The sequence below is a fragment of the Panthera leo genome, chromosome A3, assembly GCF_018350215.1.
Source record: "Panthera leo isolate Ple1 chromosome A3, P.leo_Ple1_pat1.1, whole genome shotgun sequence".
NCBI classification, from domain to species: Eukaryota; Metazoa; Chordata; class Mammalia; order Carnivora; family Felidae; genus Panthera; species Panthera leo.
Window position 1 is genome coordinate 79,549,462 of NC_056681.1, and position 16,545 is coordinate 79,566,006.

Sequence of the window (16,545 nt, forward strand, 5' to 3'; positions counted from 1 at the left end):
GGCGTATAACATGATATGATATATGTATATGTTGCAAAATGATAACCACAATAAGTTTAGTTAACACCTATCACCATACATAACTATAATTTCTTTTCCTTGTGATGAGAACTTTTAAGATCTACTGATTCAGTATCTATCCAATATACAATTCTGTATAGTCACTATGCTGTATATTACATTCCCAGGATTTATTTGTTTTATATAATTCCATTAGCTGTTAAGGCTTGAGAATAATCCTTTTTGGTCCAATGCTCTGCTGCTCTACAAGGACACCACCCTCTGAAACCTAGGAGGAAGAAAATTTGTACTCTGGGCCTATGGTGGGTACGGAAGCCCTGCTGAACTCTGAACTACCTTCAAGGTCATCCTTCCTTTTTCTTGAAGGATAAACCAGGCTCACAGCAGAATAGCTCTATTATTTATCTTTGTAGAATACGAGAAGCCCAGCAGTCTTCCTTCATTTCCTCCTTTTTTTTTATCCCCATTAGGTCAAACTGGCACTGTCTCTGCTGATATAATCCCATCTCTGTTTCTGGCTGTCTGTTGAGGTGGCTGATTAAATTCAAGGTTCACACCCATCTTAATCTCTTTACCAGATGGTCGGTCAGCCACACCTTTAGTGTTCTCTTCAGAACAAGCCTTCTCCTATTTTGCAACATGGATAGGCTGAGAATTTTCCAAAGCTTTAAGTTCTGGCTCTTTTTTGTTTCACAATTCCTTCTTTGATTTACCTCTCTCTTCTCACCCTTCACTAGTAGTATTCAGGAAGACCCAGGCTACACCTTCAACATTTTGCTACAAAATCTCCTCAGCCAAATATCGAATTTCTGTCTTCACTAGTTCTGTCTTCCACAAAACACTGGAGGACCCCAAGAATTCAGCCAATTCTAGAGCACTAGAATTCAGCCAAGTTCTTTGCTACTTTATTACAGGGATCACCGTTTCTCCATTTTCCAATATCTGTTCTTCATTTCTGAGCCCTCAACAGAGTGGCCTTTGACATTCATATTTCTACTAACATTCTGTTCGTGACTATTCATTTACTCTCTAAGAAGATGGAGGCTTTCTCTCCAGCTCCTTTGTTTTCTTTCTAAGCTCTGGCCATAACCACCTTTAACATATGTATTTCTACCAAAAGTCCTTTCATGACAATCTAGCCTTTTTGTAACCATGTACCTCAAAACTCTTCTGGCCTCTCCCCATAGCCCAGTTTCAAAGCCACTTCTATATTTTTAGGTTGTTACAACAGCAATATATCAGTTCTTGGTACTAAAATCTGTATTGGATGGCTTAAAATTTATTTCCCCTCAGTTCTGGAAGCTGGAAGTCCTGGAGCAGGGAACCAGCATGGTAATTTTCTGGTGAGAACTCTTATCCTGGTGTGTGGATGGCCACCTTTTTGCTGTGTCCTCATATGGTACGGGAAGAAAGAGAAGGAGCTCTCTGAAGTCTCTTGCTCTTCTAAGGACACTAATCTTATTATTGCAGGATTTTTTACCACAAGACCCAGATTCCGTTGTCTCGCTGCTTTGAAGAATGAAGAGGTGGACACAAAATGAGCAGCAGGCAAAAGTTTACTAGAGTATAAAATTAGGAAGAACCGTAGAAAAACTCCTTACAGAGAGAGGACATTCAAAAGTGAATGCCCGAGGACTACAGGCAAAGGTGCTTGTTTTATAAGGTTCTGGTTGCCCCCCCCTACCCTTTCCCTTTTCCCTCATTCCTTCTCAGGTCCTACCCTCACTGGCTTGATAGCTCTGGGTGTTGGGTTGTCCATTCCTGATTGGCTTGTTTCCATTGTATGAGGGGTAGTCTATGGCCATATCATTCCTTGTGGGTCACAGGTTTTATGGTCTACTATTTATTTTTAGTTAGGTCTTTAGTCAAATTCCCAAGGGAAACCTTAAGGGGATTCCGTGGGTTCTGTTACATTCTTAAGAGGAACCTTACAACTAAAGGGGTTTGCTGTGGTCAGACACTCCCAGCATTCTTCCAAAATAGGTGTATTTCCCCACCTAGGGACCTCAGGTCCTAATCTTTTCCTCTCTGCCTACTGAATCCTATCTTTCCTATAATCCTATTGGATCGGAGCCCCACTCTTATGACATTATTTAACTTTAATTACTTCCATAAAAGCCCTATCTTTAACAGCCATGTTGGTGGTCAGGGCTTCAACATTTTGATTTGGGGGACACAAACATTCATCCCACAATTTAACTCAGTTCTGACTCTATCTACTCACAGATAGCAGATTCCACACATTAAGGGCTCGGTCTTATAAGACTGACCTCTATTTCAGATGCCAATCACAAACCTATGTTATTACCTGTACTTCTGACTGACTGGCTATAAATCAGATGCATTTCCCAAACAAAGGAGCATCTGTCCTTGTGGAGTTTGGGCCTGGCACAGTGGCACGTGAAAGTTCCCCAACCTAGAAGCTTTCTAAACCCCATCCTTTGGGTCTTTATTGAGGCTTCATTACATAGGCATGATTGATTAATCATTGACCACTGGTGATGAAATCAGCTTCCAGCCCCTCTCACCTCCCAGGAAGTCAGGGGAGTAGGACTGAAAGTTCCAACCTTCTAAGCACATAGCTATTCTCCTGGCTACCAGCCCCCACCGTTAGGTGAGGTTCAATAGTTACTATTTTAACATAATGAAAGACACTCCTTTAGTAGGAAAGAAGAGAACGAAGGGAGGAAGAGATGTGTTCCTTCTCCACCCCCAGCAATAGCTCAGCCAATGAGAAGCCACTATATTTCAAACTCCCAATTTACTCCAATGGACTTTTAATTTATAACAGCCGTCCCAACTGACCTCTTCTCTCCATGAAAAAATACACCTTTCCTTTGTTCTCAGGACTTGCCTACAGTTTTGCCTCTGCTTGGCTCTCCCGGATTACAGTTCTCCACTCTTCCCAAGTAAACCCATCTTTTGGTGGTAAAATAACTGGCAGTTTTATTAAGGTTAATGCCATATTTACACAACACTTATTTCTCACTGTTCTGGAGGCTGGATGTCCAAGATCAAGGTGCTGGCAAATTCTGTGTCTGGTGAGAGCCCTCTTCCTCGTTTGCGAACAGCAGTCTTTTCACTGTGTCCTCACATTGTAGAGACAGTAAACGCTGGCTTCTTCCTCTTATAAGGACACTAATCCTATAATGGGGACTCTTGCCCTCATGATCTCATCTAAACTTAATTACCTCCCAAAGACCCACCTCCAAATGCCATCATATTGGGGATTAGAGCTTCAAAATATGAAATTTGGGGGGACAGAAACATTCAGTCCATTGCATCAGCTGTTCCAGAATTCCTAGTTAATACTTAAAAGGGAAGTACAGCTTTTGCGGGTTGAGGATGAAACATTTCTGTGCCAGTTACACTAGGGATTCACTACCATTTAATGCAGTAGTTTCCAACTACATACTGAATCAGAATCTCTAGGAGAGCTACACAGGAATCTTTACTTTCAATAAACTCAGAAAGTGATATGGGATGCATGCGGATTTTACTCCTTATGAGCTTGGAAGAAAATTTAAGGTTTAATTGTTGACATTCTCTTTCTGCAAGTGACCAGAGTGTTAAAAAAAAATTTAAGCCTCCATTTTATTTTAATTTTTTTGTTAAATGTTTTATTTTTTATTTATTTTTGATGGGGGCAGGGGCAGAGAGAGAGACAGAGAGAGACAGAGAGTTCAAAGCAGGGGCTCGAACTCACAAACTGTGAGATCATGACCTGAGCCAAACTTGGACACTTAACTGACTGCGCCACCCAGGACCCCAAAGCCTTCATTTTAAACTTTATATTAGTATTATTGTTATAGAGAACAGAATTAAATTGTTGGGGTTATATCATTTAAATTGCCTTAAATTTATATTAAACATTTACTATAAAGTCAATAATAAAAAGCTAGCTAAGGATAAGGATTTATAATGCTAGTTAAATGTAAACATTATATGAAATGTTTAATTCTCAGGTTTCTGGTTTTCTGTCTAAATGGTGCTAAGCCTAAGATTCTTTTAAAAACCACCCGAACTTTCCAGGACCAGAGGAAAATCCTTCAAGCCTCCAGGTTAGTTAACTCTTTCTCTGCTCTTTGTTGGTGCAAATTCTCAAGGACAGTTAAAACAGTAAATAAATAAAAAATAAAAACAAATTATCAGGGCGCCTGGGTGGCTCAGTCAGTTGAGTGTCTGACTCTTGATTTCAGCTCAGGTCATGATCTCATCTTTGTGAGATCAAGTCCCAAATCAGGCTCTGTGCTGACAGCACAGAGCCTCCTTGGGCTTCTGTCTCTCTCCCTCTCTCTCTGTCTCTCAAAAATAAATAAATAAATGAATATTTAAAAAAACACAAATTCTCAAGGACAGGATTGTGGTGCAGTGTAAAGGTATAAAAAGGGAGAAATTAAGCACAGAAACATGGAAGCAGGAGAGAGACAAGACTTGGTAAATTTTGAAGGCAGTAAAGCATATGTAAAAAATATCTGAGCTGACAGCTCAGAGCCTGGAGCCTGCTTTGGATTCTGTGTCTCCCTCTCTCTGCCCCTCCCCAACTCACGCTCTGTCTCGCTCTCTCTCTTTCAAAAATAAGTAAACTTAAAAAAAAAAAAAGATAGGCTAATTATTCTGTAGTAACAGATCTCAGGGACTTACAGATTTGTTCTTTACTCATACTACATGGCAGAGAAAAAAGAGAACATGAGCCACTGGCTCTTAAAACTTCCTCCTGTAAGTTGACTGTGTCCTGTTCACCCACATTTCACTAGTCAAAGCAAATCATATCACTGCCTGATCTCTCCTGTGGGAGGGGCACCATAAAAAAGAGCACCAAGTATGAGACAATACTACAAAATCTACACATAAAGACCGCAGTTGTAGATGAGACCGCTTAAAATCACACCTCACTTTACTTCAGCACTAATGCTTTGTCCAAATTATTTGCTGTCTTCAGCCTCAGGATATGGCAAATAAAATAATATCAAGAGATACAACTGCTATTGTTGTGTGAATACAAGAGTTAATTTTGTGCCAGCCTGTCCTTGAGATATTATCTCAGCAAAAATATCTGTTAAAACATTTTTGTATGGGAGAACAATTTCCCCTCTCTAGAACTTTTGTTTTTCTCTTGGGATACAAAGTCAGCTGGTATCATTTAAGGGTTCAACTTTATAAATGCTAAATGTTTCTAGTGTTGTGTTAGTTGAAGCTTGTCCTGGACGTTGTGTGTCTCCCCAGCGGTGTAGCAGCCATGTGATTATGGGATAAGGGAGACACAATTCTACCTATTGATTTGTTCTCTGATTTGTTATCCAATCAGGTGATTTTATCCCTTTTGTCACAATAATTGCCAGGCTTAAGCAAATCAGTGCCTAGGATTTCCTTGGCTAAAATGGAATTTGAGGCAACGAAATATGAGAGATTTGTCAAAATGGACAAAAAATAAAACAACAACAAAAACATCTGCTATATATGAGAAGCTTACCTCAAATATGATCTAGAGATTAAATGTTTAAAAATGAAAAAAGACATACTTTGAAAATTTCTAATCAAAAGAAAACTGGAATGGGTAGATTGATATCAGACAGGTAGGATTCACAGCAAAGAAAATGACCAGGGATAAAGAAGGTCATTTCATAACAATAGAGGAGTCAGTTCACTAAGAGGGCATAAGAATTCTAATTGTTTATGCATCTAACCAAAGTGTTTCAAAATACATAAAGCAAAATCTGTCAGAAGTGAAGGAGAATATACAAATCCACAATTATAGTTGGGGACTTCAATATTCCTCTCTTCATAATAAAGTAGCAAACAGAAAATCAACAAGAACAAAGGAGATATAAATACCATTACCGTGGTAGTAAAACCCAAATCACTACAAGAAAAGAAAACTATCTATCAATGTCCCTCATGAACATGGAAAAATCTTCAATAAAATACTTGAAAACTGAATCCCATAGGGGCGTCTGGCTGACTCTGTTGGTAGAGCATGTGACTCTTGATACCAGGGTTATCAGTTCAAGCCCCACGCAGACGTGGATCTTACAAAAGAAAAGAAACTTGAGTCTAGTAATATAAAAACAGAATAACATAGCTTGACCAACTGGAGTTTATTCTGAGAATGCAAAGCTTGTTTAATATTAGAAAATTAATATAATCGGTTTAACAGCCTACAGAAGAAAAAAATCACTTGACTATATTAATTGATGCAGAAAAAGAATTTGCAACATTAAGCATCAATTCATGATTTTAAAAAAAAAACCTCTCTAGAAAAACAAACAAAACAAAACAAATTAAAAACAAAAAAACAAAAAACCTCTCAGCAAACTAGGAATAGAAGGGACTTTCCTCAACATAAAAGCATCTTCGAAAACCCTACAGCTAACACTGTACTTAATGGTGAAAGGCTGCGTGGTTCCTCCTAATAAGGAGAACAAGTCAAAGCTGGCCATCTCACTACTCCTATTCAAAAACATACCAGAAGTCCTAGCCAGTGGAAGTAAGAAAAAAGAATAAAAGGCATACACAGATTGGAAAGGAAGAAATAAGATCTTTCCTATTTGCAGGTGACCTGATTGTCTACAAAGAAAACTCCAAGGAATCTACCCCCAAAAAAGAAAATCTAGAACTAATAACTAAGTTTAGCAAGATTGCAGGATACAAGGTCAACACACAAAAATCAATTGTGTTACTATATACTAAGAATTGAAAACCAAAAACTGCTAAATAATATTTTTCATAGCTCAAAAAAAAAGAAATACTTAGGTATAAATTTATCAAAACATAATCCCATTGCTTTAAGGTAGCAACTACTTAGGGGCACCTGGGTGGCTCAGTCAATTAAGCATCCGACTTCGGCTCAGGTCATGATCTTATGGTTTGTGAGTTCGAGCCTACATTGGGCTCTCCACTCTTGGGGTGGAGTCTGCTTTGGATCATATTGATGTATTAGCAGAACATAGAAGAAGGAGCTTTTAAACAAGCCTGAATTCAAATTCCAGTTCCTCAAATACTAGCAGTATGACTAAAGGCAGTTAACCTTTCTCAGTCTTGGTCATTAGTAAAATACCAAAATTTCAGGATTGTTAAGAGTTAAAATGACATATGTAGGTGTCCCACAAAGTAGCTGTAATTAATACCATAATTTTAAACTTTCTCCCCTATTTTTGGACATTTAAGATTGTTCCTTGGCAGAGTCTTTACATTGGAGTCCAAGAATTATTACTCTCTTTTCTGGATCTTGATCCTCAGGCTTTTAAATTCCTTATTTTGAAAGTTTATCTAAGGTGATTAAGCCTTAGGGAATTGACTTATAAGGGATGACTTGTAAATCAAAATGCCAATTCATTAATAAACTGAGCAATATGTGTATTGGTTGCTTAGAATGCATTATCCTTAGTATCTTTGCTAAAAGCACATTTCCTGATTCTTGCTTTGTGCTACTCTCTATTTTTAACACTGAATTGTCCATTCCCCTTCAGTTTGTGTTGATCATGAGTGATGTAAGTGTGGCCATGAACTACTCCAGAATCCCACTTCCATAGTGCATGTTGGAGGCATGAGAGCCAGGGAATGAATATACGCTCAACAGGCATAGCCTCCAAGGAGGCGCCAGAAGTCCAAATAGGAGATTCTAGGAGAATCAGTGAATATGACTCGTATCCGAGGGACAGGGGTAGTATAACAGAAGGGATTTTTGAGTCAGACTATTTTTAGGTTCAGGAGCAGGCCAAAGACATAGTGACAAGAAGGTCCATCTTGGTGACATAGGAAGCAGCCAGCTGAAAGACAATGGTGGTGGTGGTGGGGGAATCAAATGTCTAGGGAAAGTATTGGCCAGAATTACAAGGCTGGGATTCAAGGTCAGGCTCCAGTTCCATCAGGGAGGCTAATTTGAAAACAAACAGGACTGAAGGTTAGTCAGATTGGCCACAACTTGAGGGAAAGCTACAGACTCCTTGTTCATGAATATGCCCAGAGTCTTGGTTCATTCTCAGAATGGAAGGTAGGACTGTTCTAAATCCCTCTCACTTGTGCAGAGAGAGAAAGCAGTGTACTTCAAGGATGAGCTTGGAGGCTTAGGAAGGCTTTAGTCATAAAATATGCCTGGACAAGGAAATGTGCCCATAATATGAATGTTATTGTATAGCCAAATTGCAATGTAGAATTATGTTTCTGAGATATCTTGTTGAAAATCAATACCATCTGTATCAGTCAGGATCCAGGAAGCAGATGGCACCATGAAACTGAGTAATTAAGGAGAGTTTAATAAAGGGGTTATTTATAAAGGCAAGATTTAGGGAGAAAAAGAAGGGATGTTGTAGTGCCCCAAGGCTTGTAACAGCGGGGAGAAATTTCCACACTTAGGCTTGAAAGGGCAAGGGGAAGGAATGCTTGCTGAACCCTTGAGGGTGAGCTTCGTGGTGAGGGCACCTAACAGGAGCCGTAATTTTGGTGAAGGGAAACAGTCAACCTACGGCAATGTGGCAGGGAGGGAGCCAGGGAAATAAACATCCTTCCTCTCTTACCAATTTCCTCCCAGGAGCAGCCCCCTCCACATCCTCTGAACCCAAACCGGCCCAGTGCTGCAGTTCATTTGGGTCAACCTCTCAGGGCACAGAGTAGGTTGCAGAATAAATCTGAAGGGAAAAATAGATTATCTACGGTGTGTATATTCTCATTAAATTTCATCAAAATGTCAATTTCCAGGCATTTTCACCATTTTTTTTGCCTCCATCATCACACCCTGGATTTTAGGCTTACCTTTCTTTTGGGCATGTGGCCCTCCATCCACTGAAGTCACACCCCCTGTGGAAGAGTCAACGTATAATCACCTCTGAGCTGCCTTTTATTCCAGTCAAAGCTACAGCGGCCCCAGAAAAGGAAAGCTGGATCCTATAAGGAGGACAAAGCCTATAGCTAGAGCTCCTCGGCCTGTAAGCACAGTTGCCAGTAATGTAGTTGGAGGTGTAGGCAGTCCTCCAGGCCCGTGAGGAAACAGAATCATAGCCCTGGAAGCCGGCTCTCCCCCAACTGGAGACAGTTTGCTTGAAGCAAACCTATCCGAGGGGGTTATTATCCCTCAGACGACTAGGTAGAGGCTTCATTCAAATTTCCGCCGGAGCATAACTATCAGAAAATAATTAAAACTGGCTACGTGGAAGGGATAATCCATTGACAGCTTTCTGTTGCTTTTTTGACTTTTTACGTTTTTTGCTTTTTCACAGTCTTTGTCCCTGGCAAAGTAAGAGACATGGTCTTTTTTTTGTAAGACAAATTTTGGCATAGAGAGTTGATCTATAAAGAACAAGCTAAGTGTGTTACTAATACATTAAAACTGCCTTCTACCAATACATTCTTTCATTAACATTAAAAACCAACACTTGTGGGGTGCCTGGGTAGCTCAGTCAGTTAAGCATCAGACTTCAGCTCAGGTCATGCATGATCTCATGGTTCATGAGTTCGAGCCCCGCATCAGGCTGTGTGCTGGCAGCTCAGAGCCTGGAGTCTGCTTCAGATTCTGTGTGTGTGTCTCTCTCTGCCCCTCCCCTGCTTGCACTCCATCTCTCTCTCTCTCTCTCTTTCTCAAAAATAAATATTAAAAAAATTTTTTTAAGAAAAAAACAAAAAAAAAAACCCCAAAACTTGTTGTAATTGTGGAGCAAGTGATGTGTGAAGTGTGATGTCATTTCTTCATATGAATAGCCTATGTGCACATTTTTAATGAACAGGATGTACAGCTTTTGTAATTCTTTCCTTTTTTCTGCTATGTTTGTTCTGATTATACTTACTGAAATATGAAAATAAAAGTCAACTGGTGATGTTGAATGAAAATGTAAAGAAAATGTTGAGATGTTTCTGATTCCTCTTGAACATTTTTAGTTGTTTGAATAAATTTCTAATAATTTTGATGTATGAAGACAGATTTATATTCCAAAGACAGATTAGAAAAAGATAATCTTCAAGATATAGTATTTCTAGTGATTTTAAGTTCCTGGGGAGGTTTTTATAGTGCTTAGAAAAAGAATACATTTCTCAAATCATAAAGGTTTACAGTACTATTTGGTGAGTGAAAATTATTTTTGTCTTTTAGTTTCTATATGTATATTTTAAATTGTCTCTATTTGATAAGTCATATCAGAATTAAAATTGTTAGATAGATCATTGTTAGAAATTATTTTATCTATTGACCAAAACCAGCGATGTCACCCTTTCCAAGCTAAGCATTTAATGTCTCCCCTCTTCTGCACTAGCAAAGAGGCAAAAGGGTATTTTATCTGATATTAACGTATGATTTAAGAAATACTCGAACCTTCTTTTTATATTATCTCCACATATTAACAAAAATCTTTAAAACCAGTAGCAGATATTATCATTTTTAAAAAGCATTAAATATTATGTCTTTACTTGGTGATTTTAAATTATAGTTTCCCTACGCACTCAAATATTTAGCACAAATAGCTCCATGGAGATGACAAAATGCAGCTCAAACACAATTCAATTCTTTTCTTCTCCAGTGTGTGTGATCTGTTTCCATGGAAATTTCGTGTTGACCAGGAATTGTAAAAATACTATATGCAAACATATCTCAGAAGCAAACCTTTTTGGAGAATAATCGTGATTTAATTTGAGTCACTCCATTAAAATTGTTCGAATAATAGAAAAGAAGACTATTCCTCTTTAGCAGAGACCATTCTGCAATTTCCCTTAGCTCAATATGTTATGTTAGCCTAATAGAGTTAGAGATTATAGGGACTTTAATTTGCCTTTTGATAAGAGTAAAATTAAATCTTAATGATTTAGGTAAATTTGTTCATTCAAAAAAGATTAAGGACTTAGTATGAACCAGGTATTGTTGGGGTGCTGAAAGGAATACAAAGATGTGTACCAACACAATAATGGTGTAAAATGGAATGACAATGTGCTCTGGGAATAGAGAGGAAGGACGGGAAGAGCAAGGAAATCTTCCTGGATGAAAAGGCATTTAAACTGTGTCTTGAACAATGAGAAAGTGAGGAGAGGACCTTTCTAGTGAGAGAAACCATCTGAGCAAAAGCACGGAAATGGGAAGCAGAGGGCATGTTTGGAGAATGATGATGAGAACTCCACCCAGCTGAGGTGGAAGGGAAACTGGGGGAGATGAAATAAAAAGGTAGGCTGTGGCTAGGTGTTGTGTGGCCTTGTATGCCACGCTAATTCAGATATTATGCCCAACAGCAGCAGTGTTCAGTTAGCCAATAATCATCTGGACTGTCAATAGTTGAATATTGGGTGGTGAGACAGAAAGGGAAGGGAACAGATCGCTGCTTGGAGAAACATGGCACTGAAAGGAGTAAGGAAGCAGTGAAGTAGCTTGAAGAACTAGCAGGCTTAAAAAATGGCTTATTTGAGAGATGTGGTAGGTTTACAATAAGTCCACAACTTTTTTGATATTCCTTTCTTTGAGAGGTGGAAATAATTCTGCTCCTTTGAGTGTGGGCTGGACTTGGTGACTCACTTCTAGTAAACTGAATAAGGCAGATGTGACAGTATGCCACTTCTGAGATTCAGGTCCTAAAATGCACTGGGGCTTCCTTCTTGCTTTCTGGGATCACTTGCTCTAGGGGAAGCCAGCTGCCATGTTGTGAGGAAACTCAACCTTGGAAGTGGATTCTGCAGCCCCAAGCCAAACTCTGGCTGACATCTTCACTGTAGCTACCTGAGAGACCCAGACCCAGAATGACCAAGTAAGTGGATCTTTTTTTTTTTTTTTTTGTAATGTTTATTTACTTTGAGAGAGATAGATACAGTACAAGCAGGGGAGGAGCAGAGAGAGAGGGAGACAAAGAATCCCAAGCAGACTCTGCGCTGTTACCACAGAACCCAATGCGGGGCTCGGTCTCATGAACCGTGAGATCATGACCTGAGCCAAAACCGAGAGTCAGACACTTAACCGACTGAGCCACCTAGGCGCCCCGATATTCCTGACCTACAGAAACTGTGAGGCAAGTGTTTGTTGTTTTAATCTGTTAAATTTTGAGGTAATTTGTTGTGTAATTAACTAATGCAGGAGGTGAGAGAATAGGGCAGTCTTGAACATGTTTGTGGGTTGAGAAGAAGCCAGTAGAGGCTGAAAGACTGCAGATCCTGCAGGAGAGGGAAAATCATGGTTAGGTCAAATTCTGGAGGAAGTCTGTAGGGGAGAGGATCACCAGGAAAGGACGGAGAAGTTATTTTTGGAAAGGACGAGTGAGCATCAGAAAAAATTTTCAGATCAGAAGGATGGAAAGTGAAATCAAGCCAGACATCTTTGATTCCTACACAGGAGGTCATGTCACCTGCTGAGATGAAGAAGCCTCTGGGACCAGGAGCTCCAGGAGAGTAGGACAAATTGGGAAAACAACTGTGAGATACCACATTGAGAATCAGGGAAAGCAAAGACATCATTCTTTCTAGCAATGCTTAGCACCCGGGGAGAGTAAGCTGAGAAAGCAGATAGTAGAATTTACCCAGGATTGAGGCTTGATAACGCAGATATGAAAGATCAAGTGGGCAAAGGATTCAGAGATGCTGATGTAATTAAAGTGGCTAGACCAGGAACGAGGGCATGGGAACCTCTAAGGGCGCCAATAAACTGAGACTGTGAAAGGGTGGCTCTTCCACAGCAACCATAATCTGTACCACCCATTTCACATTTTATTCAAAAACTACCTTATGATCATGTAACTTCTTGGGTGTGTATGCCTAGTTGCCCTGGTGAGATCATAGGCTCAGGGTAGTGACCGCGGTTTGTACATTTTGTACTCTCTTAGCAACTAGCACATTGCTTCCCGGGGCCTCGCGTATTTGTTGACTCAATGAATAAAATCATTCTAGCATTCTGTGTGGTTTTTACTGAGTTGTTTCTTCCTTCACAATAAGCTTCTGATTGAGGCTAGAGATCTGCTTCTTTTAGACGGTTGAATGTGTTCCATCCTTGTCTCTAAGAGCCAGGATTTCTGGATGCTTTCAAGAAGCATTATATAATTGTGAAAAGGGGGACAATACCTGGTTGGCTCAAAATAATAAGCCTAATTATGCCTATGTGAAGCAACCTTGAAATAAACCTTGGATGGTTTCAATCTGACAAAAATGAGAATAAAAGTGAAAAGATGTAGAGGAAAAAAAAGAGAGAGAGAGAGAGAGAGAGAGAGAGATGAGCATTCTCTTGGGAAGGCAGGGGAAGCAGAGGCCTCTATTTAGAGGAATCTCACACACACTCTCTCAGAGAGCTCTGAGCGGGATGTCTGCTTCTCAGAGAGGACCAGTACTAATGACAGCTCAGCCTCAGCAGACATCTCTGTGTTCTTCCCCAGCACACTCTTCTTTCGTCGTTTGCCTGGGCACATAGATTTGTTAAATCTGTTCAGAAAACAGTGAAACTAGGCTTCGAAACCCCTGAATAGGGGATCTTTACATTTTTATCATTTAATACGTAGGGAGATCTTCACATTTTTATCACCCGTCTTTCTATGAATCATACCCCAACCCACCTATGTATTTCTATGTATTGTACCCTATTTCTATGTATTGTACCTCAACCCACCTTCCCTTCGGTTCAGGTTCTTAAATGTCAGTTAATGAATTAATATTTTGAAATGTTATATGGCAAGACAGCCAAGAGCTTCATCTCTGTTTTGACAGTTGTGGTCACTGTGTTTGTTGATGAGTTTGTGTAATTATTTGAGTATTTTATTGCATCTTGCTCTTCTCTTACTAAAATGAAGAGAAACAGGGGCACCTGAGTGGCTCAGTTGGTTAATCACGTGACTCTGGATTTCTGCTCAGCTCATGATCTCAGAGTCAAAAGATGGAGGCCTGTGATGGGCTCTTCACTGAGCATGGAGCCTGCCTGGGATTCTCTCTCTCCCTCTCCCCCTTCCCCGCTCATGTGCATGAGTGCACACACACTCTCTCTCAAATAAATAAATAAATAAATAAATAAATAAATAAAATGAAGAGGAAAAAAATAATAAAAGCACTGATCCCAGTGACAGCAAGTTTAGGTTTCATGTGCTTAGTATGATTACGACAAAGATGGAAATCATTTGACTATCAGAAAGGAACAGAACTGGGGCATCTGGGTGGTTCAGTCAGTTACACGTCCGACTTCAACTCAGGTCATGATCTCATTGCTCATAAGTTTCAGCCCCACTTCAGGCTCTGTGCTGACAGCTCAGAGCCTAGAGCCTGCTTCGGATTCTGTGTCTCCCTCTCTGCCCATCCCCCGCTTGTGCTCTGTCTCTCTCTCTCTTTCAAAAATAAACATTTTAAAAAATTAAACAATTGAAAATAAAATAAAAAGAACAGAACTTAGTCATAATTGGGGCACTTGGCTTGCTTAGTCGGTAGAGCATGCAACTCATGACCTAAGGGTTGTGAGTTCAAGCCCCACATTGGGTGTAGAGATTACTTAAAAATATATATATATATTTTTTAAAAAAAGGAATTTAGCCATAATCAAACGTTCATAGTAAAGGAAAAGAAAGCAGTGAAAGCACACATATCAAGAGCTAGGGCTAAATTACTGAAAATTGAGTTAGAAACCGAGGGTTATTAGGGGCTTACTAGCGGCATTTAGGTCTTCAATCATGTTAGTGCTACTTTCAGCCAGTCATACATATTTGAGGACACATTGCCTGAAAGAAAGGAACTGCCTATATTGTTTTGTGCTCCAGGAGGCTGCATGGGGCTGCCATACAGGCTAAGGTGAGGGCCAAGGGGGCAGAGCTGCAGGCCTCCCACCCCTGTATCAACTTCCACCAAAACAAAGCTCCTTTTCTGCTTTACAGTCTGGATTCTGAAACGGACTTCTTTCAAAGAAAGGGTTCCCACAGTATATAGTCTGAAAATCACTGCCTTAGCCTGATATAGTATTTATACAAGAACATTTAGTGGTTCAAACATTTTGCGGGACTATTTGGAAATCAATATCTGTTAAAATTCAAATAGTCATACTGTTTGACTCAGCAATTTTACCTCCAGCAATTGATCTTATATAAATAATCATTCAAGAGCATATGCATGCATATATATATATATATATATATATATATATATATACACACACACACACACACACACACACACATACATACATACAGGATGTTTATTGTAGCATTATTTATACTAGCAAGAGATTGAAAAGATTGAGAACAATATAGAAATACGGATCAGTAGCATCACCTTTTTATAGAAAAAGCCATAAAATTTAGGATTGTTTTTGTAAAAATTTTAAGATGTTTGCTTCTGCCACAATTATTTATAATTCCAAGGACCTTATGTAGGCCTTCCATTTTATGCCAATTTGAACAAAATTTAAATATTTCAACAGTTGGCATTTAGTTAAGAATTTTAAGCATCCAGTGCCCTTCTGGCTTTGGCTGTGAATTGTTCTCTTTGGGAGTTTTGTCACTTACTTGTTGCCACCTGCTGGAGAAGAGAAGAAATGCAATTGAACGCTGGCATGGAAATCATTCCGTGTCCTCAAAGAAGTAGCCCCATACTGTCCCAGGTGAAGGCAGAGGAATGTGTGTGGTTGGACTCAGGGAGAAGTAGGTTCTCTGACTTTTCCATTCCTGAGCGTGTCCTGCAACCTGCATCCATCCCTTTATCTCAAGGGATGGGAGGTGTTGAGGTGGGCAGCAGGATGATCCGGGATAACAGCAGATGAATTCACCAGCTGGTTCTGAGAGCCAAGAGAAGCGCCAGGGCAATACCTACATTTTTAGGATCAGAGCAGCTTCGATATGTTTCTATACTCTGTGGGCAGGCAGGTTAGGTTTACTTATTTAGGTTTATGTCAGGTGACTTCGGAATAAAAATTACAGAAAGCTCTTGTCCAGCCTGATCTTTAGTGATATAAAATTAGGCTAATAAGCAAGAGATTTGAAAACTCATTGACCACAGACCACTCAAACTTTTCACGGTTACACAAAAGCACTTAACTTTCTTGTTTGTTTTAAGAATGTTACTGGGGGAGGGGTGCCTCGGTGGCTCAGTCGGTTAAGCTGTGGCTTCCGCTCAGGTCATGATCTCACAGTTCAGGTCATGATCTCAAGGTTTGTGAGTTTGAGCCTGCTTCGGATTCCGTGTCTCTCTCTCTCTCTCTCTCTGCCCCTCCCCTGCTTGCAATCTGTCTCTGTCTCTGTCTCTCTTTCATAAATAAATAATAAATATTTATTAAAAAAATTTTTTTAATGTTTATTTATTTTTGAGACAGAGAGAGACAGAGCATGAACGGGAGAGGGTCAGAGAGAGAGGGAGACACAGAATCTGAAACAGGCTACAGGCTCTGAGCGGTCAGCACAGAGCCCGACGCAGGGCTCGATCTCACGGACCGGGAGATCATGACCCAAGCCGAAGTCGGACACTTAACCGACTGAGCCACCCAGGCGCCCCAATAATAAATACTTAAAAAATTTTTTTCAATTAAAAAAATGTTGCTAGGGGAAATTATTTTTCAAATCTGTCAACTTCCTCACTGAGCTCCAATTTAGGTAACTACACTGTCCCGTG

At 39.8% G+C, this 16,545-nt stretch overlaps 1 protein-coding gene across 6 annotated transcripts in view; it reads right to left on the bottom strand.

The window, feature by feature from the left end:
- Positions 1–8,595: 8,595 nt before the first annotated feature.
- Positions 8,596–16,545, bottom strand: part of FAM161A (FAM161 centrosomal protein A) — a 70,749-nt gene continuing 62,799 nt past the window's right edge. Inside the window, exon 8 of one of the 6 annotated variants that reach the window (XM_042932388.1) lies at positions 8,596–8,648. In XM_042932388.1, the coding sequence (XP_042788322.1) occupies positions 8,611–8,648 (38 nt within the window). In that variant the 3' untranslated portion in view covers positions 8,596–8,610. Of the gene's footprint in view, positions 8,649–15,423; positions 15,460–16,545 lie in introns of those variants that run through there. The other 5 variants (XM_042932383.1, XM_042932386.1, XM_042932379.1 and 2 more) reach the window with 5 other exon arrangements.